Source organism: Gymnodraco acuticeps, unplaced genomic scaffold (genome assembly GCF_902827175.1).
Source record: "Gymnodraco acuticeps unplaced genomic scaffold, fGymAcu1.1, whole genome shotgun sequence".
In the NCBI taxonomy this organism is placed as follows: Eukaryota; Metazoa; Chordata; class Actinopteri; order Perciformes; family Bathydraconidae; genus Gymnodraco; species Gymnodraco acuticeps.
Window position 1 is genome coordinate 47,927 of NW_022991035.1, and position 26,616 is coordinate 74,542.

Sequence of the window (26,616 nt, forward strand, 5' to 3'; positions counted from 1 at the left end):
CGTCTGTCTGCAGACTTGTCAAAGCATTAATTCATGGTTTTTACTAACCGGTATCAGCATGTTGTTACTTCGGCATCATTTTGAAACGTGGATTACAATTCAATCACGGTCAAATATGTTCATCTTGTTGTAGTTGTAGCCCCCTTGCCAGTGATTCTCTCTCTAGTTTAGCATACTCAGCCCGACTGGTTGTTGGCCCGCTAAGAACCTCGGTTTTATGGGGCCAGAAAAACTGTGAAATAGGACCCGCTAGCCGGAACTACGCCGAGTGGAAACGCAAACAGAAACGGGCCGGGTACGGCACGCTTAAACCGCGAAATGCGCCATAAGTGTATCGGCCTGAAAAAGCAACCATATAAATCAGAATAAAGTCTCGTAGGAACCAGACAGTTGAATTCTGCAGGTAGCGACTCCGTTTCTCCTCAACGCTGCTGCCTCACCTGCATGATATCAGGAGAAATGAGAAAACCCGAAAATAATGTAATCTTGAAAGGTATTCCCAGAACAAACACACGGCTGCTTCTTATCTTATTATTTGAAGGAACAAATTGCAACAGACTTCCAGCATTTATCTATTAAACAGTTTGAGCAGTGTCATCAAATAAGTCTGTCTGCAGCTCAGAGAGTCCTGAACCTGGACATGTTGAGAAAGTGTTCTGATAGAAATGTAGAGTCGGGTCTCCAGCACAGAGAAACTGCTGGGTGCTAACCTGCACATGTTGGGACATTGACACACTCAGTCCATTTCTGACATTTTCAGGATCATAAATGTCAGTTTGAACCAGAGAGGCCATATCTGTACTCTCTGTGGACTGATTCTGATGCATTGTGGGTCCATTTGAAAGATGTAGGGGACTCTGGGTCATTTGGATTGCACAGATTGCTTATTTATTTGAATATAAATTGTCCAAAGTCGAGGTAATAATGTTCATCTTGTGCTCGCTATCCAATGGTCTCAACACTCCTCATGGTAGCCAGTTGTCCACATGGGCTATGATGCTAATTAGCACAACATATGCAGGTTAGCACTCAGCTGGAGGGTTAAGGCTGCTGACCCCTGCCTTACATGAAGTGTGTCATACTTGTGATACTTCACGTGTAAATGATAATACCTTATCTTCATCATGTTAAACCTTTGTATCAAACATTGAATCAAGAAGGATTTGCCAAACAGGTTGAATTCATGAGATCATGGACGCTGTCTATAAACCTTTATTAAACGTAATGACGATCACTACAGTCTTCAGTATCAGCTTTAATACGTTGCTTCAAAAAAACGTTATCACATTGAAAATCAACAGTGTGTTGGACACGGCGAGCTGCAGGAGATCTCATCTAATCTGAACATTTTAAGAAAGACAAAAACACACTTCTGACAGTAAAGACACAATCAGTGAGACACATGTTAACCAATGAGAAGCCTCGATTTAAAACACCAACATTTAAACCCCAGGACAGGAAGTGGTCTCCTCCTACAGAGGACACAGAGACACTGAGGAGTCATCAGACCAGACCCCAAACCCAGCGTAGAGAGGTTCAGTGAATATGGTTCTGAGGGTGTGGAGGTGGATCAGTTTGTCAGAGGAGACTTCGTAGAAGGAGAGAGAGCGAGCAGGGAGATCCAGATACACTGCTACTCTACCAGAGGGGGAGGAGGAGGAGGAGGAGGAGGAGGAGGAAGAGGAGGACGAGGGTATTACCATCGTACAGTACCAGAGACAGTAACCATAATGCGAGTATCCCAGACTCCAGGACTCATCACTCCCTCCAAACAAACAGTCCCTATTCTTTCCTCTCCTCTTGATTCCTCTTGAAGTCACTGATATAGCAACGTCTCCGCTCCACTCGACCTCCCAGTAACAGCGACCAGTCAGAGCTTCTCTGCACATCAGCTGAGGATAGGAGTCAAACCTCTCTGGATGATCAGGATATGGCTGCTCCTTTCCCACACGTGTCACCTTCCTGTTGTCCTCAGACAGTCTGAGGTCTCTGTGTGCTGTGTTTGAGTCCAGGGTGAGTTCACAGGAATCTGATGAGAGACAGACAGCAGTTTATCATCAGACCCACCTGAAGGCTTTACTCTCCGTTAGTGGTCCTTTCTATAAAGCTTCAAGATGTCATGTTTTAATGAATAAATACCACCTCCATCATCTTTGTCTCTAGAGAGAAGCTGACTGATCCACACTTACACTTCCTCAGACCTGGTTTTAGCCTCTGCTCTCCACCATGGTCCAGCCTGGAGGTAGAAACACAGTCAGTGTCACAAACGAGCTGAGAACCAAAATGCAAAACACGGGAAACCAGGGATAGTCGGTAACCAGCTTCATTATAAGCAAAGGGCTGGTCGGGGACAGGCGAGGGTTCCAGGAGAAAGCAGGACGGGAGTCGTAGGTACAGAACGGGTCAGGGAGCAGGCGAGGCAGGCTGGTCAGGGGCAGGCAGGGTCGAAACCGGGAGAGCAATCTGGAAGATAACGCGGGAAAGACTGGCATGCTGCAAAGTACGATCTGGCACTGAGGTGAGAGTGAAGTGGGCCTAAATACTAATGGAGCTGATGGGTGTAACAGAGTGAGAGAGAGAGACAGGGTGTGACTACCAGGTGACTAAGGAATGTTAATGCAGAACATAGGTGAGTGAAGGAGCAGACTGTGACAGTCAGGATGGTTGTCTATCCAACACGAGTCCTAGCTGCTGTTCAAGCTGAAGCGGAGCTCAGTCTGTCCGTAGGACAGAGAGACGTGGAGGAAGAAGAAGACTTTTGCAAAAACACTTTTACATATTCAACAAAGGTACATATACTTAAATTAAAGTGCTTCATTGTGCACAAAATGGATTTACTTAAAATAATAAATAAAAACTGGTGCAAAGTGCAAATCGTCGTTCACTACAGAACACCTCATGTCGTTGTAGCACCAACGACATCGTGACTTTCATTAAAAACGTCTAAAAGATCATTTGATAAGACGTCCCAGTAGGCTTTATAAAACTCTACGGAGAGGCCGTCCCAGCATGCCTTGCAGGGCGGCGTGCAGCTCCTGGACCGTCAGCGGCCTCTCCAGCTGTGAGCTGGCTCTCTCTCCGCTGCCATGCCCTGTGCACCAGGCCAGCACTCCTCAGCTTGATCATTTGTTATTTGTGACCAGTTTGGATGCTATAAATAAATGATTGTTTTGGGCAACTTTTGTTTAAATATTCGTTCCTTTTGTGACAAAAAGAGCCAGCTTGTAACAAGGTCCTCATCCCGATTGTTTATAATCACATACAGCTGTCTCCTGTGAGACACTACATGCTTTAATAGAGGAGATTTGCTGATTTGATTCCCTGCCTCCGAAGTCAGCAGGGATAGATCATCTTTCACCATGGCGTTAGAGAGCGGACCAGCACAGTTCTTCCAACTCACTCTCAGCATGCACTCAAGAGCAGAAGAAGAAGTGATGTAAAGATAATCAGAGAGTCTTTATCAATTCAATCATATTTCACGGTGGTGCGGTGGAAAGTCAGGATCAACCCTCTAGGGATCGAAAAACAGAATCTCATCTCAACACATTTAGCAGTTGGTGAGATATCTCAGTCAGAACCACATTCATAAGCTGACCATCATCATCCTCCCTAGAGCCAGGAACCAGTGGTTCTGATGGACTGAACGGCTGTTTCCATGTAATAAGACTTCAAGGTTAACTCACTGCTGTGAACATAATCAAGGGAAATGAGACGTCCTTCATGATGGAAGACCAGAGATGAAGGAGATGACATTAGAAAAATATGAGGAAGTCAGTCTGTCCATACCTGAGAGTGTCCAGTCTCCAGAGGGGGTCCTCCAGTCCAGCAGACAGCAGCTTCTCTCCTGAGTCTCCTGGATGATTGTAGCTCAGGTCCAGCTCTCTCAGATGGGAGGGGCTGGAGCTCAGAGCTGAAGCCAGAGAAACACAGCCTTCCTCTGAGACCAGACAGCCTGACAGACTGGAACCAGGGAATACAGTAAACTCAGGGCTTTAAAAAGTCACATGAGCAGGAAAATCATACAGAGGTGGACCATCTTCATCAACATGAACAAAAAGATGGATGAAAAGAATTGAACTGCTTGAAAATAAAAGGTGAACCCTGACCTGAGAGTCTCCAGTTCACAGTGTGGACTCTCCAGTCCAGCAGACAGCAGCTTCACTCCTGAATCCTGCAGGTCGTTGTTACTCAGGTCCAGCTCTCTCAGACCAGAGGACTGGGAGCTGAGGACTGAGGACAGAGCTGCACAGCTTCTCTCTGACAGCTTGCAGCTAGTTAACCTTAAAAGAGAAAATGTTGATCTTAATATTGAATGTGATGAAGAACTATGTTTTGAATGACCTAATATTTTATAATTTTCCAAGCTATTAATAGCCTACTTTACATCTGTCTGTGCATTGTCGTTAGAGAGATTCATATGAAACCAGTTGTTTCAACATGTCATGTGACTCCCTGATGATTGCCTTCAGGGAGAAGGTTCCGCAGTCTGAGGTCGAGCTCCACCCGAGTGAAAAAGAGCTTTTTCCCCCAGGCTGTCAGGAGGCTGAACTCTCTCCCCTCCCTCCCACCTCTCCCCCTGCCCCCATTGGACCTGGACTTTAACACTCCACACACACCACCAGACACTCTACGCATATGGACCGTTTTTTTACACTAATGTACATTTTTTACTGTAATATATTCATCCACATTCGTTTGGAAGTTACTATTATTTTGTATATATTGACTGTTGTGTTTTCTTTTTATATATATATTTGTATTTTTTAATCCTCTGGATTGTGGGAAACAGTAATTCGATATCTCTGTCTGCGCACTCAAACTGGAAGATTGACAATAAAGTTGTCTTTGAATATTATATGCATCTAATTGTAATGAAAAAACTAAGAAAACTCACATGGAATTAAGACTATTTCTGTGTAGATTAAACTGGTGGGTAATGGGAGAGCCAGTGTGACACGATCAATATCAGCTGAACCCTGACCTGAGAGTCTTCAGTTCACAGTGAGGACTCTCCAGTCCAGCAGACAGCAGCTTCACTCCTGAATCCTGCAGGTCGTTGTTACTCAGGTCCAGCTCTCTCAGACCAGAGGACTGGGAGCTGAGGACTGAGGACAGAGCTGCACAGCTTCTCTCTGACAGCTCACAGCCTCTCAGCCTGGGGAAAGATCAGCAGTGAACACAAAGAGTTTTATTCTCATGTCTCAAACTGTTCCTAGTTAATGTGGCTTTATCTCCACTTACAGAGCTTTCCTGGAGGCTTTGACCACTGGCAGCAGCCTCAGAAGAGCCTCCTCTGAAGCAGAGTATTTCTTCAGGTCAAACACGTCCAGATCTTCTTCTGATGACAGTAAGATGAAGACCAGAGCTGACCACTGAGCAGGAGACAGTTTATCTGTGGAGAAACCGCACCATGGGTCCCAATTCCGGTACCGCTGCATCTCCTCCACTAGAGAACGATCATTCAGTTCATTCAGACAGTGGAACAGGTTGATGCTCTTTTCCAGAGACGGGTTCTTTCTTATCTTTTTCTTGATGTATTCAACTGTTTTCTGGTTGGTCTGTGAGCTACTTCCTGTCTGTGTCAGCAGGTCCTGTAATAAGGTCCGATTGGTCTCCAATGAAAGACCCAGGAGGAAACGGAGGAACAAGTCCAGGTGTCCGTTTGGACTCTGTAAGGCCTGGTCCACAGCACTCTGGTGGAGATGTGTTAGTTTTGGTCTGAAGACTTTAGGCAGGCAGGAGGTTGTTGGTTCTTCTGACAGCAGGTTGACTCCAGAGGTGATGAAGGTCAGATGGACATGAAGAGCAGCCAGAAACTCCTGAACGCTCAGATGGATGAAGCAGAACACCTTGTTCGTGTACGTTCCTTTCTCCTCTCTAAAGACCTGTGTGAACACTCCTGAGTACACTGAGGCTGCTCTGATATCGATGCCACACTCTGTCAGGTCGGACTCATAGAAGATCAGGTTGCCTTTCTGCAGCTGCTCAAACGCCAGCTTTCCCAGAGACTCCATCGTCTTCCTGCTCTCTGGACTCCATTGTGAATGTGTTGCACTTTTTTCCTGGTACTTCACGTTCACTTTGGACTGAACCACCAGGAAGTGGATGTACATCTCAGTCAGGGTCTTGGGCAGCTCTCCTCCCTCAGTTTTCAACATGTCCTCCAGAACTGAAGCAGAGATCCAGCAGAAGACTGGGATGTGGCACATGATGTGGAGGCTTCGTGAGGTCTTGATGTGGGAGATGATGGTACCGGCCTGCTCCTGATCTCTGAATCTCTTCCTGAAGTACTCCTCCTTCTGTGGGTCAGTGAACCCTCGGACCTCTGTCACCATGTCCACACACTCAGGAGGGATCTGATTGGCTGCTGCAGGGCGTGTGGTTATCCAGAGGTGAGCAGAGGGAAGCAGCTTCCCCCTGATGAGGTTTGTCAGCAGCACATCCACTGAGGTGGACTCTGTGACATCAGTCAGAATCTCAGTGTTGAGGAAGTCCAGAGGAAGTCGACTCTCATCCAGACCGTCAAAGATGAACACGACCGGGAACTGATCGAACCTGCAGATTCCTGCGTCTCTGGTTTCAGGGAAGAAGTGATGAACAAGTTCCACCAAGCTGTACTTGTTCTCTCTCACCACATTCAGCTCTCTGAAGGTGAATGGAAATATGAACTGGATGTCCTGGTTGGCTTTGCCTTCAGCCCAGTCCAGAGTGAACTTCTGTGTTAAGACTGTTTTCCCAATGCCAGCCACTCCCTTTGTCAGCACTGCTCTGATTGGTTTGCCTCTTTCAGGTGGGGCTTTAAAGAGGTCTTCTTGTGTGATGGCTGTTTCTAGTCTGTCTGGTTTACTGGATGCTTGTTCGATCCGTCTGATCTCATGTTCCTTGATGACCTCTGTGGTGTCTCCCCTGGTGATGTAGATCTCCGTGTAGATTTCATGTAGGAGTTCAGATTTTTCCATACATTTGAAAAGTTCAATTATTTCCTTCAGGTTTGATTTGAGTTCACCTTGGCACTTAGTGAGAATCTCTGAATGAATAAGAAAGACATTTACATGAAAGAAACATCTAGGCCTGTCGCGATAAGTAATTTATTGATCGTACGATAAAGAAAAATGAACTCGATAACTTTTCTGACCTCGATAAATTGCTGTTCCCATGCGTGTTTGTTTACATAAGGATGTGACCAGCATTTTAGCCAGGCGTGCTGTGTCTGCCGGCCCGGCGCACTGTGAGGGGCGGGGCTCACACACAGCCAGGCACGCTGTGAGGGGCGGGGCTCACACAGAGCCAGGCACGCTGTGAGGGGCGGGGCTCACACAGAGCCAGGCACGCTGTGAGGGGCGGGGCTCACACACAGCCAGGCACGCTGTGAGGGGCGGGGCTCACACAGAGCCAGGCACGCTGTGAGGGGCGGGGCTCACACACAGCCAGGCACGCTGTGAGGGGCGGGGCTCACACACAGCCAGGCGCGCTGTGAGGGGCGGGGCTCACACAGAGCCAGGCACGCTGTGAGGGGCGGGGCTCACACAGGGCCAGGCACGCTGTGAGGGGCGGGGCTCACACACAGCCAGGCACGCTGTGAGGGGCGGGGCTCACACACAGCCAGGCACGCTGTGAGGGGCGGGGCTCACACACACAGCCAGGCACACTGTGAGGGGCGGGGCTCACACACACAGCCAGGCACGCTGTGAGGGGCGGGGCTCACACACAGCCAGGCGCGCTGTGAGGGGCGGGGCTCACACACAGCCAGGCGCGCTGTGAGGGGCGGGGCTCACACACAGCCAGGCGCGCTGTGAGGGGCGGGGCTCACACACAGCCAGGCACGCTGTGAGGGGCGGGGCTCACACACAGCCAGGCACGCTGTGAGGGGCGGGGCTCACACAGAGCCAGGCACACTGTGAGGGGCGGGGGCTCACACAGAGCCAGGCACGCTGTGAGGGGCGGGGCTCACACAGAGCCAGGCACGCTGTGAGGGGCGGGGCTCACACAGAGCCAGGCACACTGTGAGGGGCGGGGCTCACACACAGCCAGGCACGCTGTGAGGGGCGGGGCTCACACAGAGCCAGGCACGCTGTGAGGGGCGGGGCTCACACACAGCCAGGCACGCTGTGAGGGGCGGGGGCTCACACAGAGCCAGGCACGCTGTGAGGGGCGGGGCTCACACACAGCCAGGCGCGCTCACACACAGCCAGGTGCGCTGTGAGGGGCGGGGCTCACACACAGCCAGGCACGCTGTGAGGGGCGGGGCTCACACACAGCCAGGCGCGCTGTGAGGGGCGGGGCTCACACACAGCCAGGCACGCTGTGAGGGGCGGGGCTCACACACAGCCAGGCGCGCTGTGAGGGGCAACGTGTGACTTACTCGAAATTTGAAGTTAAATGGAATTAGTTTGAGAAACCTAATTCCACATCTCCAGTGTGGTAATATTTTGGATTCAAGCCAAATCAACGGGGCGAACCTACAGACTTGAATGAGCCGGTATGTCGCATTTGTTTTAAAAAGGTAGCAGCAAAAGCTAGCAATACGACCAACCTTAAACTGCACCTGAAACACAACCACCCCGTTCAGTTTTCCCAGCTGGGAGCAAACACGGCAGCTGGAGATGGAGAGCCCACACCTTCCCGACTTACTTTATTTAAAAAAAACTATTTTTACTACTGCATTTTCACAAATGCAATTGCGTGTTTTGGCCACAAGAGAGCTCTGTTTTCCAGCCTGAGTCTATTTAATTTATCGTTTTGGTTGTGTGTGATTTATTTAATTAATGTTATAATTTTTATTTATTTGCTTTATTTATTATATATAATTTATATATTTAAATATTATTTCACATTTCCTTTGCAATGTTGAATGTTCAATAAAAAAGGATGTACTTATAATTATTAATTTATTATATATTATCATTATGTCAGTGGTCTAAAATGGTCTTACAACGGTGCCGACAATATTATCGTTTATCGCAATCATTTCCGGGAAAATGTATCGTCCAACAAAATTAATTATCGTGACAGATCATCAAAAATGTTTCCTTCTAATTGGACCCATCTCTGACAAAATAGCAGGTTATTTTCCTTATATCAAGTCACTGGATCTTGTTGCATAATTATCTGTACATGTCCAGTATAAGTTCCACCCCACAGAGAACCATCTGTTTCCCCACAGAGAACCATGGCCCTAAACCTGACTGACTCTTATTCCTGCGGCTGGGAGATGAGGCACGATACCAGCAGATCCCAACACCCACTGAGGGTGTGGACACAGCTCTCTCTCCAGTTATACAGGAAGTGGATGGCTCTTACTGAGTCGCAGTATACTCCTGCAGTAGCCTACCATCTACAAGACACCCTGGGGGGTCCCAGTAATAACCCGTCCCTTCCTCACCAAGTCATGTTGGACGGCAAATTATACCTCCTTCCACCTGTAGGGGGCTGGGCCATTAGTAATGACTAGGACAGAATCTGCAGTGAGGCTGAGCAATGTGCTCCTCTGATGTCTAGAGCTAACCCTACAGACAAAGGACACTGTCTGCTTCCCTGCAACATTGAACAGGAATTTCAATCACAGCTGTCCAATGTTATGTCAGGACAAACCTCCACAGTGTGTCCCTGTGGCCCCTTCAGACCACCTGAACAGCTGTTCTCCAAGCCCTCAGCTCTGCCTCCTGAACTCAGTGTGCATCAGTCCCATTCAACATCCTTAGACTGAGTCAGCAGCTAACCTACACTGTGGAAAACAGCCAGGGTTTATCCATGACTCCCCCTCCTGAGATATCTGACAGTTTGGCAGGACAAACCTCATTCCAAACATAATCTTTCTATTTTTATATTTTTTCAGCTGTATCATGGAACAAAATGGAATGTACCTGGGAACACATAGCACTCAAGGACTCACTGTCACTTCAGAGCCCACTGATGACTTTCTGGTCAATCCTCTGATCCATCCCATCCCCAACACTGGCTTTTGGAATCACCCACTTATATTACATATCTCCAATGTCCCACCAGGAGAAACTCGTTAATATAGCATTGGTGGTTCAGTGGTAGAATTCTCGCCTGGACCCCGGGTCCGATTCCCAGCCAATGCAGCAGAGTGTTTTAGTGCCGCAGTCCGTAGGAATTTGTCTTGGGAACCGAAGGGTCGGCGATCGTACCAAAATAACACAGTGTGTAGACTGGTTCCTGGAGAGGTGCCAGTTCACCTCCTGCCCTTGAGCAAGGCACAGAACCCCAAACTGCTCCCTTGCACCAGACAGACTGGCCGCCTGTTTTGCTCAGACATCTCTCACCTGTCCTGTGCATGTGTGTGTGTGTGTATTGTACTGTGTGTTACCACAACCGAGTGAACAACTGAGGATTTGGGATCTCCTTCTTAATAACATCGGCTGGCGCATCATAATGACGTTGGATAGTGTCAGTGCGGTCAGACTCTCAAAGCACAGCAGTCTCTTTTCCTAAGTCCTGATGAATCCTTCTATCATTAACCCAAAGATGTTTCACAGAGGTTAAGGAATAGTGGTTAGGAAGAGATTTTTGGACAATTCCACCAAACTCTAGTCTCCCTAATCCAGGAAAGGTAATTGGATTCCTAAGATGCTGATCTATAAAGGTTTTACTACCCCTCACCTGGAACCAACAGGGTGACCTTGCCAGAAACTAGTGACCCTAACCTCTCTGCTTTCAGGGGTACCTCAACCCCGACACCATGTGGAGGTGATGGTTCTCTGAGGGGTATATCAGGAGTGGAGTGCATCAGCTGGGCGTCAACAAGTAGGTTTTAACTCTAACGTCGGGCTTAGCTACGTCCGACTTAGTGATTTGAATTTACACCAAGCGCACCAAGCATGACTAGTCACGGTCGTAGCTGTGCCTAGTCTAAAGATGCGCGTCCACATAAAAACACGCGAAACAGTAATTGTTGCCAAGCAACACACGTCTACATAATTTAACACTCGAACTTCTCCATTCAAAAGCAAGCTGTACACTTTTAAGAAAGGCCCCGTTAGCGTAAAATCTGAGTGCAATCGGCACCTGCAAGGTAGGGGAGAGCGCAGCGTTCCTTTCTGATCCGTGCTGGAGTTGAGGGGAGATCTCCTCGATTAATTCAAAAAGGACTTGTCTACCGAAACGAAACCTCAATCAGCTCACTGTCCGAATAGATGTCCCAGTGGGTTTGTTCGATCACGGACGACTCTCTCATCTTAATGCCCTTTCATTGTTAAACCTGTAAACAAGACGCCCTGCCATCATTATTTTCCTTCTTGCCTGTTTTTACGTTACTATGGATACTAGTCTGTCTTTCCGATTTACGCCTGCTCCATACTCGGCATAAAAGTTACACCCGGGCGCAACGCATAGCGGGCTTAAGTCTAAGTGGTGCACTAGTCATAACTTTAGTTTGGTCTTAACCTTCGGTTCTACGTAGGACGTAGAGATACGACCAGCTGGTGCTAAAAACATACAAAGTTATCTTTTGGCACACTCCCTTTTTTAAATACCTACCTTTAGGGTCTGATGGGATCTTTGATAATTTCTCTTCAAGATAATTCTGATTTATCTCCCTCAAAACTTCTCTGGTCACTTTACTGGTGTTCACGCAGTGGTACAGAAACATCAGATCCACTGTGTCCATCCGGTCTGCTTTCTCTAGTTGACTCTTTGGGATTCCTGGGAATCCTAGGACCTCCTCCTGCAGGCACCACTTGAATTCTTTAAAGTCCTTTTCCCCCAAACTTTGCACAATTCTTAATAGGACTTTTCTAGGTGTCTCCGTCTGTTCTCCCTGCAGAGCAAAGATACCAAGATAGAACATATTTATCTTACAGAACGTTATGTTGTTTTATTGTATTTTCTACTTTTGAAAACCACAACAGGACTTCGGGATCCAAAGCACAGCTGCCATGTGACTTTGGATGGCTTCAATTCAGATGTCGAGTTAGTAAATGCCCTAATCGGTTCTAAACTTGTTTTAATACCTTTGACTTCATGACTTCACGAAAGATATTCAGGAAGTCAATCCTAAACTTGAAGACAGTCAGCACAGTCAATTCTGTCTTTTCCTTGAATGTCTTGGTTTGGTAACCTGTCTTTAAAGAGCAGAAACTGTCTCAGTCAGATCATAAAGTGGTCTAGCAGACTGAATGGTGAGTCACAGCTAAACCTGGAGCCCCTGCTCATCAGACAGAGGCAGTCTAACTCCATTTTTAATGAAGACTCCCACCCCCTGCAACCTGAACTTCAGCTTCTTCCTTCGGGCCAGAGGTTCATCTTCCTAAAGGTGTAGAACCATGAGGTTTAAAAACAGCTGTCTGCAAACCAAGTCTACCCACTGGTACAAAGAAATAACCTGGACCTGAACTGGACAGATGGGATATTGTGACAGTGGGATACAGTTAGGGCTGATGGTAGAGAGAGACTCACACACCTGGTTCTGGTCTCTTGCAGTAAGCTGGTTACTGGTCATAGGTCCAGGTTCAGGTCCAGCAGAATGTGGTGTTTGCTCTGGGCTGGAACACAAAACACAGAGCTTTGAGTGAATAATGAGTGCTGAGCTGCGACGTGGAGAAGAGTCCTGGACAGTTGGAGATCTCACCTCTGAGCTTTGGTCTGGCTGTCATGTTCCCCAGAGCTTTTAGAGGGGGAGGCTTCCTCCTCTCTGTCCTCACACTGATCCATAGCAGAGCCCCCACCTTCACACAAACACAACAACATGCTCATTCATTACCACAAGCGTTACATCACAGGTAGTGCTCCTCCTCTCAGATATTCAGGAACCTTGTTGGAGCCTCAACAGGACCTGATCAGCCCAGAATGTTCCCCACAGCCCCAAACAGAAACCCATACATATGTGTTAGTGCAGTGGTTCTCAAATGGGGGTACGCGGACCCCTAGGGGGATTTATTTTATGTTAATGAAAAAAAAAAAAAAAAAAGTTTAGGAAAAGTAAGGAAGTTTGAGCAGAGTGGGTTTTATATTAACAGAGTTTCACATATTTCAAAACACGAAGTGTAATAACTGCAGGTTGCCTCGCTGTCAGAATGACAAAGATCCTCAGTGAAGCACAAGCCCATGTTTCTCTACATTGTACAACTTATTAAAAAGATCAGTTCAAAGCAACTAATGTCGTCTCTGTGTTATTGCATGATGTTAAAATTGGTTTGCCATGAATTTAGTGATGGATTGTGAACATTTGAAATTTAGCATTTAAGTGTTTCTCAGTTACAAGGTTGTTGTTTGAATAAATCAGACACTGATGGTGCAGCGCTGTACTGTACCTCTTTATATAGGCTTTTTTCCCTAACAAATTGTGTTTGCGCTGATCAGGGGGTACTTGGCTCAATTTTTTTTTCAAAGGGGGAACATGATTGAAAAAAGTTTGAGAATCACTGTGTTAGTGTATCACAGCACACACAAACAGTCATTTCAATGTACATTTACAGCCCTGCCCCCACAAAATATCCCACACAACTGTACTGCGCTGAGTAACCATTTAACAAAACTTCAACAAAACTTCTTTAAGATATAATTGTTTGGCTTAAAATATGTACGTTAATACATGTTCCGGACTTTAATTAAAAAAGCTCTTTTGTGAACTGATAAGAAATGTATTTTTTATATATCATTTGTTATTGATTAATTTTGTCTTACTCCTAGGAGTCTAACCTTTTCTGTGTGTTGACGTTTACGACCAACCCTAAGTCTGTTATCTGTCTTAAGGAATGGGAAGTCTCAGCTATTGTTGACATTACCAGTTTTATGACCGGTCAACTCTCGGTCACAGAGCCAAAGAGTCAGATAAGTGATTCAGTGTCTCCAGGTGTTAACGCCCCAATATGTTGTTTACTCTCTGTAAACTAGTTAAAGGGTCTATCCAGAGATAGGCGCGGCAGAATTGACATGGCAACCCACCCGGGCAGTCAGAACCTTTGGTTTGCTGTGACTTGTGATATGAATTCTCCGGCCGTATCCTTGTAATAAACATCATTGTTTGACATCAAAGCTCCAACTCTCCTCGTGTCTCTCTGAGTCCTGACTCTCCATTGCTGCAGAAGTTTCCCTTCCATCATTGACATGTGAAAAATACGTTCCCTCATAACTAAGTTACAATGCAGTTCAAATGTATGGGAAGAACATTTGTAATGTTTGATATAATATTTCATTTACTTTCATGCTAATGTCTCTTCAGGTCTACTCACAGAAACACTGCTCATCTCTTCCTCTTCAGTCCTGTGTCTGTCTGCATTTCCACTATCTTTGCTTTTTACGCAACCGTTTAAAACACCAACTGTCGCAAGTATGACGTCCGTGAAAGGGTGCAAGCGAACTGTCAACTGGGGGGGGGGGGAGCCTCGCTGCGGGGAAACGGCGGACCTCTGTCGGTGCAACTTCAATGATGCCATTTAAAAACATAAAAGGGAGGTGACATGTTTAACTCTGTTACATATGCACGCAGCGAAGAGAAGAGTGTAGGGCAGAATTAGATCTCACCGTTTTGAAATGCCGCTCTAAATTACCCTTCTTCGATAAAGCCACGCTCGCATCGCAGATGAGACAGATGGACTTTGAATTGGAATAAACAAAAAAATAATCATCCTCCCACTCGGAGTGAAAATTATATATTTTGGGCTTTTTTGCTTCTGCCATAATTGCGGTCTTGTGTGTGCGGACTGTCACTCCTGTTGACACGGACAACGTTAGCTAAGCTAACTAGTGCCCACCAGCCACGCCCCCACACATGGGGTCACGCCAATCACAAAGCTTTGATGCGTTCAAGTGCATTATTCTGGCACAGGAAGATTATGACATTAACGATAAAACAGAATATTGTTGTGCAAAATCTACAGCTCCTCTACCATAACCAACAACCAGCAACAAGTGGACATGGAGAACTACATGTTGCTAAATCCACCACGGAGAATAAATAGAAGGGCAACCAGGCAACCATGGCAACCATGCTCGGGGGGTCTTATTCGCTGCTTTTGGTGTATTTTGTGGCGGATGTACAGCGCCACAGGCCCGGCATATGTACTACAGCGTATCCAGCGGTTCGAGCGGTCTCGTGCGGACGGACACGTTTCTTGAGCCGATTCCGTGTGGACGGAAGACTTTTTTGATATCGAATTCGGTTCGTTTTCGTCTCCGTGTGGCTGCAGCCTTAAAGTCCCAACAGTCCATACTCGGGAAGACTCTTTAAAGTAAAGACAATACATACTGATATACACCTCAACAGGGACGTGCACAGACATTTTGGGGGGCAGGAGCTCAAGTGAGAAAAAGGGCACTTCCCATAATGATTTATAAAAGACTTACTGACAAATGTATTTTAATACCCTCACACTCACGCAATTGTTTATTACTCAACATAATTCTACTAATACTACGCACAAGAGCAGACAACAATCAAAATTATGAAGTTACTGTTTAAAGCAGGACATTAGAGGAAAAAATATCGTTTTTTCTTGTACTTGTCAATTTTGGTCTATTTTGCTTCCATGTTTTCTTTCACTGATGGAAAGAAAACTACCAAAAACCTCATATAAATGGTGTTCGTTTTACTACCTGTCTGAATTCATCTATAGATTTTGTAACGGAGGTGATCTCTGGGCCCATAGATCTCGGCCTCCGTTACGGGTAATATAGCACTAAAAACATTGCACAGGAAGCAGGGGAATATATGTAATTTATGTAACTAGTTTGTCTGTCTTTGTTTCCTGGTTTTATTCTGAAAAGTGTTTTGCCTCTGCCTCCTTGCTTGGTCTGGGCCGCTCAATTGTCGGCGTCACAGATTTAAAGCTAATCTTAAACATAACATTTCAGGGGAAAATACTGACTTGACGTAAGTCAACTGAAGTTGCGAGGCGATGTGTTTTGTTTTTGTTGGGGTTTTTTGTATTCTTTTCACCTGCAATGCTTTGGTAAAAAAGGCATGCAAATTGGTGAATTTTAATAAGGCCTAGTTAACACCTAATTTGCATATCAATGTGGCGATTGTGATGACGTTATTAGATACACATTTTACTGTATTCACCTGTAGTGTCTCCCATTAAAGGTCTCATGTCATGGCCATTTCTACTGATCATATTTCCATCGTTGAGGTCTACTAGAATAGATTTAAATTGTGCAATTTTCCAAACTCACATTGGTTTCTCACAGCATCTCTCTATAGTCTGTGTATTCACTCTCTGTCCTACACGGCTTGTTGGAGCTCCTGCCCCCCCCCCCCCCCCTCCCTCCCTGTGAGCCCAGTGTGCTCTGATTGGTCAGGACGTTGCGAGGCTCGTTGCTGCGAGGAGCGGACAGGCTTCTGGGTCGGCGATACAGCGAGAACAAGCGAAACTCATCCTGAGCACACAAACACTCACAGCCGAAGTAAAACCAGTGTGGCTTGATATTGAGTAAGAAAAAGGTTTATAACGCTGTGAGCATGGGTCTGTGCAGAGCATTCCTCCACCATCCCAACTTAGCAGCCCGAAAAACGTTTACCCATTCAAACAGTCGTGGTAGATACCTTGTTTGTTTTAAACATCATAAATAACTCTCAGAATTACGTTATTAGCACATTTTACAACTTGAGAACCGAATGTTTTTAATAAGGGCTATACAAGTGTTCATACTGGGTAGTTTATTTAGTTTTAAAAAAATTATCCAATGAGTTACAGACCACTCTTTCTCAATGTTAGTCAATGGGAAAAAGTGTTTCCGGGCCCAGCAACCTAACGGAAGTGTAGTACCGCCCTTTGGCCACTACGAATATTCTCATCAGCGTCCGGCACACTTCCTGGGGGCTCCGGGTTTACGCCGATACGATAATTTCCTGATAACGTTGAAGCAATAGCCCCGCCTCTCCCCACCTCTCCTGCTCAGAGATCAGCTGCTGGGCTCTCAGAAGAGGGGGAGGAAAAGAGAGGCTCCGTTTTTTATTATTATATAGAGTCGTTATCAATTTGTTTTAAAGCTCAATAAATAACAAAGAAGACCTTTGACCGGCATTTTTCTAATTTTGTCCGGAAGATTTCAACTTTAACGGACATGTTGACCGGCGAAAAAAAATCTAACTGAAACTCTGCTGCACGGCCCCCTCGTCCCTTGGAAGAGGCGGAGAGGTGGGTGTTTGTCATCTGCTGGTGGACTACCGGAGAGATCTACTGCAGCAGGAGCAAACGCTTGCCTCGGGGAGGGAGAAAAAGAGCCAGAGCGTCCACAGCGGAGAATAAATAACCATGCGCGGGAAGTCTCCTTCGCTGCTTTTGTGGCAGGACTACAGCGCCACTTACAGGCCAGTGGCGGCTGGTGGAAAATATTTTTGGTGGGGCTATGGAAATGGTGACCAAACCATACTTGGGGGGTCCGTGGGGATGCTCCCCCGGAAGAACATTTTAATAAATGACCCCTTAAATTATGACTTCTGGTGATGTTAGAGGGGTGGGGGGGGAGGACAAATTGAGGCTTAAAAATATGAGATAATCCATAATCTTCAGTGTGGTTAGCTATGAATCTTCCAAAACTTCCAAATACCTTGTCCTGGTCTGGACATAGTTTCAGTATAAACTGTGCAACAGTACAGTAGGCCCACACTAACTGCAGAACACTGGTGCTTTGGGAACACTCAAATGATTTAATTCCCATAAAATCAGGAAACTAAATACGAACATTATGTGTGTGTGTGTGTGTGTGTGTGTGTGTGTGTGTGTGTGTGTGTGTGTGTGTGTGTCATACTTGCCAACCCTCCCGATTTTCGCGGGAGACTCCCGATTTCATTGCCCTCTCCCGGTTTCCTCCGGGAGTCATATTTCTCCCGATTTCTGACAAAATCAGATTTACTCACAACTGTTTCCACTCAGACTTTAATACAGCTACACCATTGTTTGGTTTCCATGGTAGCGTGTCTCTTTAGCAGCGCGCGCAACTCAAAGTCTGAGAGGGTGAGGAAGATGAAAACTGAACAAGAATCAACAACTCCACCCTCTGCTCACTCCTTTCCTGTAAAACACAGGTCCAGCCCACACACATGCTCCATGGTGCTACAGGCATTGCCCTTACAACTACAATAAGCATGTAAATGTTAATCTACAGCTCCGCCGATCCACTAGCACCGGAGTCTCCACCTGCAGATGCAGCCATCCTCATCAACTACTGTAGCGTCACCTTGGATACGAGTCCAAACAACTCACAGACTGCACCGAGCGCTGAAATTGCCGCCCTGTGACCATCAGATCTGACGACGCTGATTGGCTGAAATTATGTTTCGGCGGTATAGTTTACAGATAGCAACAGTCAGCAATGTGTTGTAGGCACAACATAAATTAATAGATAAAATAAAACCATAAATACAAATGAAAACTGTCCAGGAGGGAACAGAAACATAATAATACATGAAATAAAATAGCCTTCAGTTTTGTGCATCACAGCAACAGCAGGTGGGCCCCTGGTGACTTTGACTCTGTCAAACAACTCTCCAGAGGCAGGGGCAAGCACATCTGTTATTATGGATGCTGCTTTTGTACGACCACATGACATTTTCTTTACTATCTCAGAGTCTGGAAAAATGGTCGGCGCTAGCTTGTTACCAGTCATTTGACCGGTATGATTGGGAGTGTTGCACTGTATGGTAAACACTGGTTATTTCTGTTGCTGTTACCTTGTCTGAGTGGCCATCATTTTTTGGTTTGAGTAGGAATGTCTGCATAGAGTGGGATGTCTCTTTTTGAGTGACACGTTTTGTGAGAATCGCATTCTCGGTGTCTTTTGACGTCGCATTCACCGCCATGTGAAATTGAAAAATTACTCTTGCAAAGATTGCAAAAAACTCTCTGAGAGTCGCCCTGCACGGGCTTCACCCACGGGTACGTGTCTTCCCAGTCTTTGTTGTATGTATGTGCATCTTCTTTTCTTCTTCGCTGTAGTTTCAGTTTCCTCCATTTTCCATAACCTGCTGCGTCGCCTGCGTTCGTTGTTGTTGTTTGGCGGGGCCGCGGGGGGGTGTGAGTGAGTTACTCTCATTGGTTAACACTTGACCAGCACCCGCCGTGTGTTACAGTTTGATTGACAGCAAACACAGCCCCGTGATGATAGCCTTCCCTGCTTTCTCAACAGCCATTGGATGAATCTGATTTTAAAGAAAAGCGTTTTAGCCAATCAAAATGAAATATGCGGGACATCGTCTCAATTTGCGGGACGCACCAAAAGTTGTGAAAATGCTGTGCAGTCCCGCGCAAAGCGGGACATCTGGTCACCCTAGCACTGGCTGAGGGCTCTTCTCTTAGCGCCCAGACGAGAGGGTAATGATACACGCTGCGGCCAGGCAGGAAACATGTGACTTATCAGTAACTTTAGACATCGTAAAACAATTTTAAAAGAGATTTTATAGTGGATTATACATTTTACTGATACCAACTATATAATATTTACCTTGTTCATTAAATATATTTTTTAATTTTAATTTTTAATGACAATCAAACATGTGGGAAGAGGGGGGGTAGCGCCCCTAGCGCCCCTATGGGCCGGCCGCCACTGGGCCTGGCATATGTATTACAGCGTCTCCAGCGCTCTCGAGCGGTCTCTGTTGCGTGTGGGCGGAAGACTTTTTTGATAACGATTGCGGTCCGTTTGCGTTATCGTCCTCGTGTGGCCGGGGCTTTAATCATCGGTGTTAATCTAAATTCTTAATATAATTCCTGTCCTTTTTAAAAACCTAAACACTGCCCTGTATGCTACATCCCCTGAACTCCTTCTCAACAGCTCTGCTGTATTTAAACTAGGGAAGTCGATTAAAATATTTAAATCTTAATTAATCGCATGATTGTCCATAGTTAATCGCGATTAATCGCAAATTAATCGCACATTTTTTATCTGTTCCAAATGTTCCTTAGAGGGATATTTTTCAAGTTTTTAATACTCTTATCAACATATGAGTGGACAAATATGCTTTATGCAAATGTTTGTTTATTATAATTAAAAAAGAATTTTGCGTTGCCTTGACAGCCCTAATTTAAACCCATTTGATTTCTGTGCCGTGCTTCCTTTAGTAATAAACCTTCTTATTTGAGACATTGCAAAGAAATGTGCTCCACTGTTTTCAAAATTACCACAATACTCACATTTACCTGTTGCATGTTTTTTCATAACGGATAATGTGTTATTTAGCCCTCCTGTGTGACCACATCTCCTTCTTGAAATTATGTCCTCCTCTTTTTTGACTTCTGTTGACTTCTCTTGTTTCTCCAACTTGAACCCGCCCTTAACTCCTCTGTCTCCTCTGTCTCCTCCGTCCCATTCGTCCTGCCATTTCTTTTTTAGTTGGGATTTGATGTTTCTTTGATTTCCTCCTCTCCTCCAGACTCCTGTCTTCAGGGTTCTTGTTCTCCAGGTGAAGTGGTCTCACCTAGTGATGGCAGTTTGACAGTGAAGCTTCGATTCGTGCTTCAAACCCTGGACTTCCTAAGCTTGCTTCAAATCACGTGACATGTGACGTCCGAAGCAGCAACTGCTTCATTTCCTGAATGAATCAACTCTCGTCTCGATTCTGACCACAAGCCCTATATAAATCTCTGCGAGACTTCCGTGCGTCCGGTGTCTCAGTCTGAAGAACGCTGCTGTGCTGCTGGTGTGAGCTAACGTGAGTACTTCTAGAACACGTGTTGGTTTAGAAAGCCTTAAAGAGAACTCCCGCTGTTGGCGAGTGAGCAGTTAACTTGTATATTCTGTGAGCTAGTTATGTGACTGCTTTAAAAAGCCACACTAAAGTGCAAACACAAGCACGTGAGTTAAATAAGGACAGCTGTTGGCTCCATGTTACATGAACACGTGTTTCAGTCAAACACGAGCTTTATTTTAATGGTAGCCGCAAACACCTTGTTTTGTTTCCATTTTGAATTGCTCTTTAAGCACACGTCGTAATAATCGGTCAGTTCTGTGGATTTTCTCTCAAAAGTATGGAGGTAATTATATTCATAGTAGCCTAACTAGTTTCTCAGCACATTAAGCCTTTTTTTTCTTTTTCAATGTAAGGTTTAATTATTTGAGGAAAGCATAGGCCTACATGTGTTCTGTATGTCAACAATTGCATACTATGGAAGTTATTTGGGCACAGTGGTAAAAAGTGAAGTCTGGCAGAGCCGTTTTCCGGTGATTGCGCCCTCTGGTCTCGAGTTCCAGTGTCATGAGGGTAGATCAATGCTGTAGTTTCAGTGAGTGGAGAGTAGCTGAACATGTTATACTGCCTTTATCTTGTGTACTATGTGTTTCATCTGTTTTCTCATTATAGGCATATTGACGATGGAAATCACATGACCGCGCTCACTCCGTGGGCTCAAAGCAGGTGTGTATGTCTTGAACTTCACCATGCTCTGCAAATGTACCGATGAAATGGAAATGCATTGAGTGTGCATCGTGTTTATGCTAAAGACTCATCGGGAATATTGAAATGTGGTAAAGCAGGCTAATCCTTTAATTGTGTTAATGTGGAGACCATGTCATATTATATATATATATACGTTAACAATATTTAGTTGGTTTAAAAACTGAACACGCCTTAGCTTAACGGACAGATCTAGGCATAAAACACAGCCGCGTGTAGTCGGGACTTGCGGCTCTGCTCATTTGCCATCGGCATATTCTTTCACACACACATACGGGTATTGGGCCGAGCGCGACACCGTACTTCCGGTCTGCGCCGTTTTACGCGAGGTGCAAGCAGCCGTACACCGTCTCGGTGTTGCTAAGCTTCCTGTACTGAATATCATAGTCTATTGCCTTAATCAATATCTAGTCAACTCTAAAATACCACATATATGCAATGGCATGATAATATTATTGTGACAAGTGGGGTATTCACCTGGTGTTTCCAGAAGATAGACGTAGATGCAGCCAAAATCGACGAAGGCCACTGTCGTTTTTCCATACATCTGCAGGCAGTCTGTAACAACCCACACAGCTCTAGTTTACGCTGGTAACGACCTAGAGCACACCCTCAAGTCCAGAGATGTAATCCGAAGACATGCAGCGATTTCTTCGGTCGTTAATTCAGAAAAAAAACCTACTGCGCTCTGCCTGTCTACGTTAGCTAGCTGTTTATATTTGCACTTCCAGGATATTAGCACCTCCAGGAAAATGGCGCATTTATATATATTTATATGGCGCGTGTTGCATTGTGGGTAGCTCGTGACGTCACTGTGTGTGAAAGAATGCTGCCAGAAATCATACTAACTCTAAACTCAGACTCCTTTCTTAGAATGAAAGTAATGAGCTGCTATCATCTCTCCTTAATGTGGCCTTCTTCATTGGGCACCAAGTGATACTGATGTTTCCCTTGCAGACATGCCCACATCCTGACCGACAACCATGTCCGAGCGGCAGCTCTCGGAAGGAGCTGCTGCCTCTGGGACTGCAGGTAAACACTGATGCATCATCCCTTCTGAAGCAGGACCCCCGTGGTGCCTCCCCTCCACCCCCCAGCACTCAGTCAGCTGACAGGCTGTGTGTCTGCCTCGGTGTTACAGTGCTGGCAGAGAAAGGCTCTGTGCTGCTCTCAGTGTGCAGACTCTGTTTTAGAGGCTGTTGCTGCTGAGCGGCTGCAGAGCCGGGCCCCACGAGAGTGGCCTGTCCTGCACCCACGCAGGGCCGGCCTAGTGCGGGGCCGCACACCCTCATACTGACACGCCACTCTGGTGCTGTTCAAGTCCCATTTAAAAGTAAACTATGCAGATATAACGACTATAAATTGCAGTAAACACGGCTCAAAGGTCACGCTGCAGCACACTGTACTTTGCACGCTTTATATTTTAATTGGATATATTGATCTTTGAACTAATTTCCATCATTAGTTAAAGACTTGCTTGCTTTGTGTTGCAGGTGGAGCCAGCAAGGACAGCACTGAGCTGCTTTCACTAACACTCGTCTTCTCTGAGGAGCAGCAGGACCTGACTTGGACTGGACGAAGCCTGGATAGTAAGTGCAGCTCAGTGTGTGTACTGTAAACCAGTGTGTACTCATGGCAGAGCCTTCGTCTCTGCTGTCGAATTTTAACATTGGAAGAGAAAGATCAGGACTTTGGCACAGACTCAGTGAAAACCATTTACTAGAGCCTGACTTAAGACCTGATACAAACTTTTGTAACGTTTTACATTCAACTATTTCTGCAGGCTGTGTGCTGATACTGTGCTTTGTGTTTCAGTGTGATGGCGTCAGTCCACCTGCCGCCCCCCATGGTCCAGCCCTGAGGCTGTGAACAGGACTTAAACATTGGGTTTAAATGTCCTAAAGGAATTGCCTACCTTATCTACAGGAGATGATTGTCCTGTATAAACAACTGTGAAATGTTTTTATCCTGTACACATATTCAAATAAATGCTCGAGCATCCACTCTGTTGTCCGGTCTGATTTGGGAGTCTAAAAGTTGAGTCTTAAATGAGGTGCTACATCTCAACAGGTCCTGGTACCTTCTGGACCAGGGGTGGCCAACCCGCGGCTCTCGAGCCGCATGCGGCTCTTTGCCTAGTTTCATGCGGCTCTTCAGTTCATATCGAATTGTATATGTGTGAGTTTGGGGGAGAGCCACTGACTCCTGACTAGTGTTGTACGGTGTACCGATACTTGAAAGGTACCGCGATTCCCTGCCGTTAAAAACGTTACTAATCCTCCGTTTCATTAGTATCGATACTTTAAGAATGACGGGGGAAAGTACTCCGGTGAGAAAGCGCCGTTTAATAAGAGCCGTGTATGATCAGCGCTCTGCTTCCATTCCCTGCACTGCAGCCGTGCCTGCAGTCCCTCCCCTCTCAAGCACGCTCTAAGTCCCTCCCCTCTCAAGCACGCTCTAAGTCCCTCCCCTCTCTCATGCACGCGCTAGCTGCCAGAGCATGTGAGAAAACGAGAAGCATGGCTGCAAGTGGGAGTGCAACTGCCGCTGCGCCTCGGCTTGTTGACAAAAAAGACGCCAGAAGCGACATTTGGAAGTATTTTAGCTATATCTCTGACAGTGAGGACAAGCCTACGGACACCACGAGGCCCGTCTGTAAGAAATGTATTAATTTTATTTAATACGAATTATTGTCATTTATTTTATTTATTGTTCTCATTGTTTAAAAGTTTGTGTTATGGTTCTGGGGTGAAATAAAGCACGATAATTACATTTAAGACTGTTTCCCTTTTTTTAAGAAAAGTATCGAAAAAGAATCGGAATCGCAATTCTTGACTTGGTATCGAAAACAAAATGTTGGTATCGTGACAACACTAGCTAGCTACTCCTGACAGTTAAACCTGATATTTAGTAGGTCTGTTAAGTATTGAATGCTGATAATTCTGACGTAATTTGGCCGGTCAAAGTTGTTTGGGCTCGGATAAAATCGCTCCGTTACTTTCGCTTCGTCCCGTGTTACTTTCGTCCCGGCTCTCCCTACATGTGTACGTGTGGTGTCAGGAGTCAGTATGAGAGGATGACAGCGTGTCTAATTTTGATGTGGCCCAAGAGCCAATCACAATAATACCTGTGATGCTGTGAACCAATCACCTTTGAGGGGGGGAAACCTATAGTTGATTAAACACTATCCAGTGTTTCCCCTACCATTGTCTTGGAGGGGCGCTGCACCCCGCCAACGGAGCCCCGCGCCCCCCCTGGAATTCAAGGTGTTTCAAAAATATATATAATTATTATTTTTTAATATATACATAGCACCAAATTGCAAATAATCTATAACTACTGTCACTTTTCACATTGAACATGTGCTCTTTTATTAAATAAACTAAACGCTTTCATTTTAAGTTGTGAGTTTATTGTTTTTGACCCTAAGAAACACTGATGCATTAATCAATACCAATAATCCACAGCTCCTCTCTCTGCTCCAGAGGATTTAAAAAATATATATCCCAATGCCACAAAAATGCATCAGTGACGTGGTTGAAATCTTGTCTCCAGAAAACAAAAAACTGAAACAAGCGGTATCAGTGACTGTGTGTTTGATGTGGCTCTTTGCAGTAAAATAGAAAAAAATTGGCTCTTAACCTCTGACTGGTTGGCCACCCCTGTTCTGGACTGTTGTTCCACATCTGGTACTGATGGTGTTAGTGGCAGCAGTGTGTGGGACATGGTAAACCTGTATTGATGGTTCTGAAGGAAGCTGTCTTCTGGCGCAGCAGGTACATCAGGCTGTGGTGCTCAAGGTCTATTATTGCTTCAGTCTTTTCATTGTGTCAAGTGTAGAACTACACACACTCGGTAGGCTGACTTTTCTTTGCATTTTCAAAGCTAATTGTTTGTAATGTGGCTAGCCAAAACAGCCCTGATGTCCCATTCTCAAAATCAGCTGGAGGACTATATCTTAAAATGCATAAAACTACTCTTAAGCAAAAACCTGTACATAAAAGTCAATACGTGATACAAATGGTGTGAAATGTTGCCCGTATAGTCCGAACATAGCTATACCCTCTATACTTGAATGTTCACCACGAGCCATCAGAACAGCTGCAGGTCACTAACGGGCCTGGCCGTTCTTGGACAGTTGCAAGACTTCATTGTCCTTTATGGATCAAATGGCATCTAAAACACTTGACTTCAAATGATCTACCACCTCACTCAGATGCTATATAAATATTTCACTGGTGTTCATATTTCTACCTCACAGGTCAGAGTGCAACATCAGTCACATCGACCTTAGCAGTGTTCAGACCTTTGGAGATGATTTAGTCCTAGGGCCCTTATCAAGGAAACGACACCGCTGTGCGTCTCAACATGGATGTTAGAATGAGCAACAACCTAATGGTCAAAACACAATACAGACAGCAATTAGTCATTTCTAAAGGTCCCACGTCACGGCCATTTCTACTGATCATAGTTCCATTGTTGAGGTCGACTAGAATAGATTCACATTGTTCAATGTTCCAAACTCACATTGGTTTCTCACAGCATCTCTGTATAGTCTGTGTATTCACTCTGTCCTACACGGCTTGTTGGAGCTCAGTTAAATGACATTTTACGTTTGATTACTATACGATACAGTATTTATCATTATAGTATTACTATTTCGGCGATTAGATTAAATATAAATTATATTTGATGCAACTTTAGTTACATTTCCATGACTTTTCCAAAACTTTGCCAAAAATATTGTTTTCCATAACTTTTCCAGGGCCTGGAATTAGCATTTTTTATTTCCATGACTTGTCCAGGTTTTTAATGACCATAAGAACCCTGTGTGTTAGAGTTTTACTCGGTGCAGGGTACTTTGAGGGGTTGTGACTCTGCAGACCGTTTACATGCAGAAAAACCTTCATAACACAAGGGGACGGGTGATAACCGGAAAAGCATGACATGGGCCCTTTAAAAAGGTGCACAGCATTTGTGGAGTCTGTAGATATTTAGGAACCCAGCTGAAGGGGTGGAATAGAGTGCTGGTTAAATCATATTTAAGACCTTTTTTTGTCATATTAAAGACTTTTTAAGGCCTTACATTCTGATTATCAAATGTAAGACTTAAGACCCCGCGGGAACCCTGTAAATAACATTTAGAAACCTTATGCTAAATGGTTTCCCACTAGCTCTATATCCCACTTCATGTCTCCCACATCTCTGCCATGAAGGCTCACTTGAATGGATGATGTGTGCACCGAGCGAGTTAATATAAAGCC

General features: G+C 45.4%; 1 protein-coding gene, 1 long non-coding RNA gene and 1 other non-coding gene across 6 annotated transcripts; 2 read left to right on the forward strand and 1 right to left on the reverse strand.

Moving 5' to 3' along the window:
• Positions 1-1,184: 1,184 nt before the first annotated feature.
• Positions 1,185-21,899, reverse strand: LOC117559737 (NLR family CARD domain-containing protein 3-like). Of its 4 annotated transcripts, none has more exons than XM_034236427.1 (10): positions 21,830-21,899; positions 12,590-12,686; positions 12,422-12,503; positions 11,500-11,779; positions 5,242-7,027; positions 4,982-5,155; positions 4,107-4,280; positions 3,787-3,960; positions 2,190-2,236; positions 1,185-2,029 (listed from the first exon to the last, which is right to left on the reverse strand). In XM_034236427.1, exons 1-10 carry the CDS (start codon positions 21,897-21,899, stop codon positions 1,473-1,475), a joined length of 3,441 nt encoding a protein of 1,146 aa, XP_034092318.1. In that variant the 3' UTR covers positions 1,185-1,472. The 4 variants fall into 4 exon arrangements, with proteins under 4 accessions (XP_034092318.1, XP_034092320.1, XP_034092319.1 ...); XM_034236429.1 differs by lacking the exon at positions 21,830-21,899 and adding an exon at positions 20,100-20,610; XM_034236428.1 differs by lacking the exon at positions 21,830-21,899 and adding an exon at positions 20,094-20,610.
• On the forward strand, positions 20,468-23,355 carry LOC117559740. The gene is made up of 5 exons (XR_004570999.1): positions 20,468-20,611; positions 21,260-21,313; positions 22,310-22,384; positions 22,846-22,941; positions 23,168-23,355. It is a non-coding gene; the product is annotated as an uncharacterized LOC117559740 (long non-coding RNA).
• LOC117559744 lies at positions 22,445-22,639 on the forward strand. Its single transcript, XR_004571012.1, has one exon. It is a non-coding gene; the product is annotated as a small nucleolar RNA SNORA74 (small nucleolar RNA).
• Positions 23,356-26,616: the final 3,261 nt, after the last annotated feature.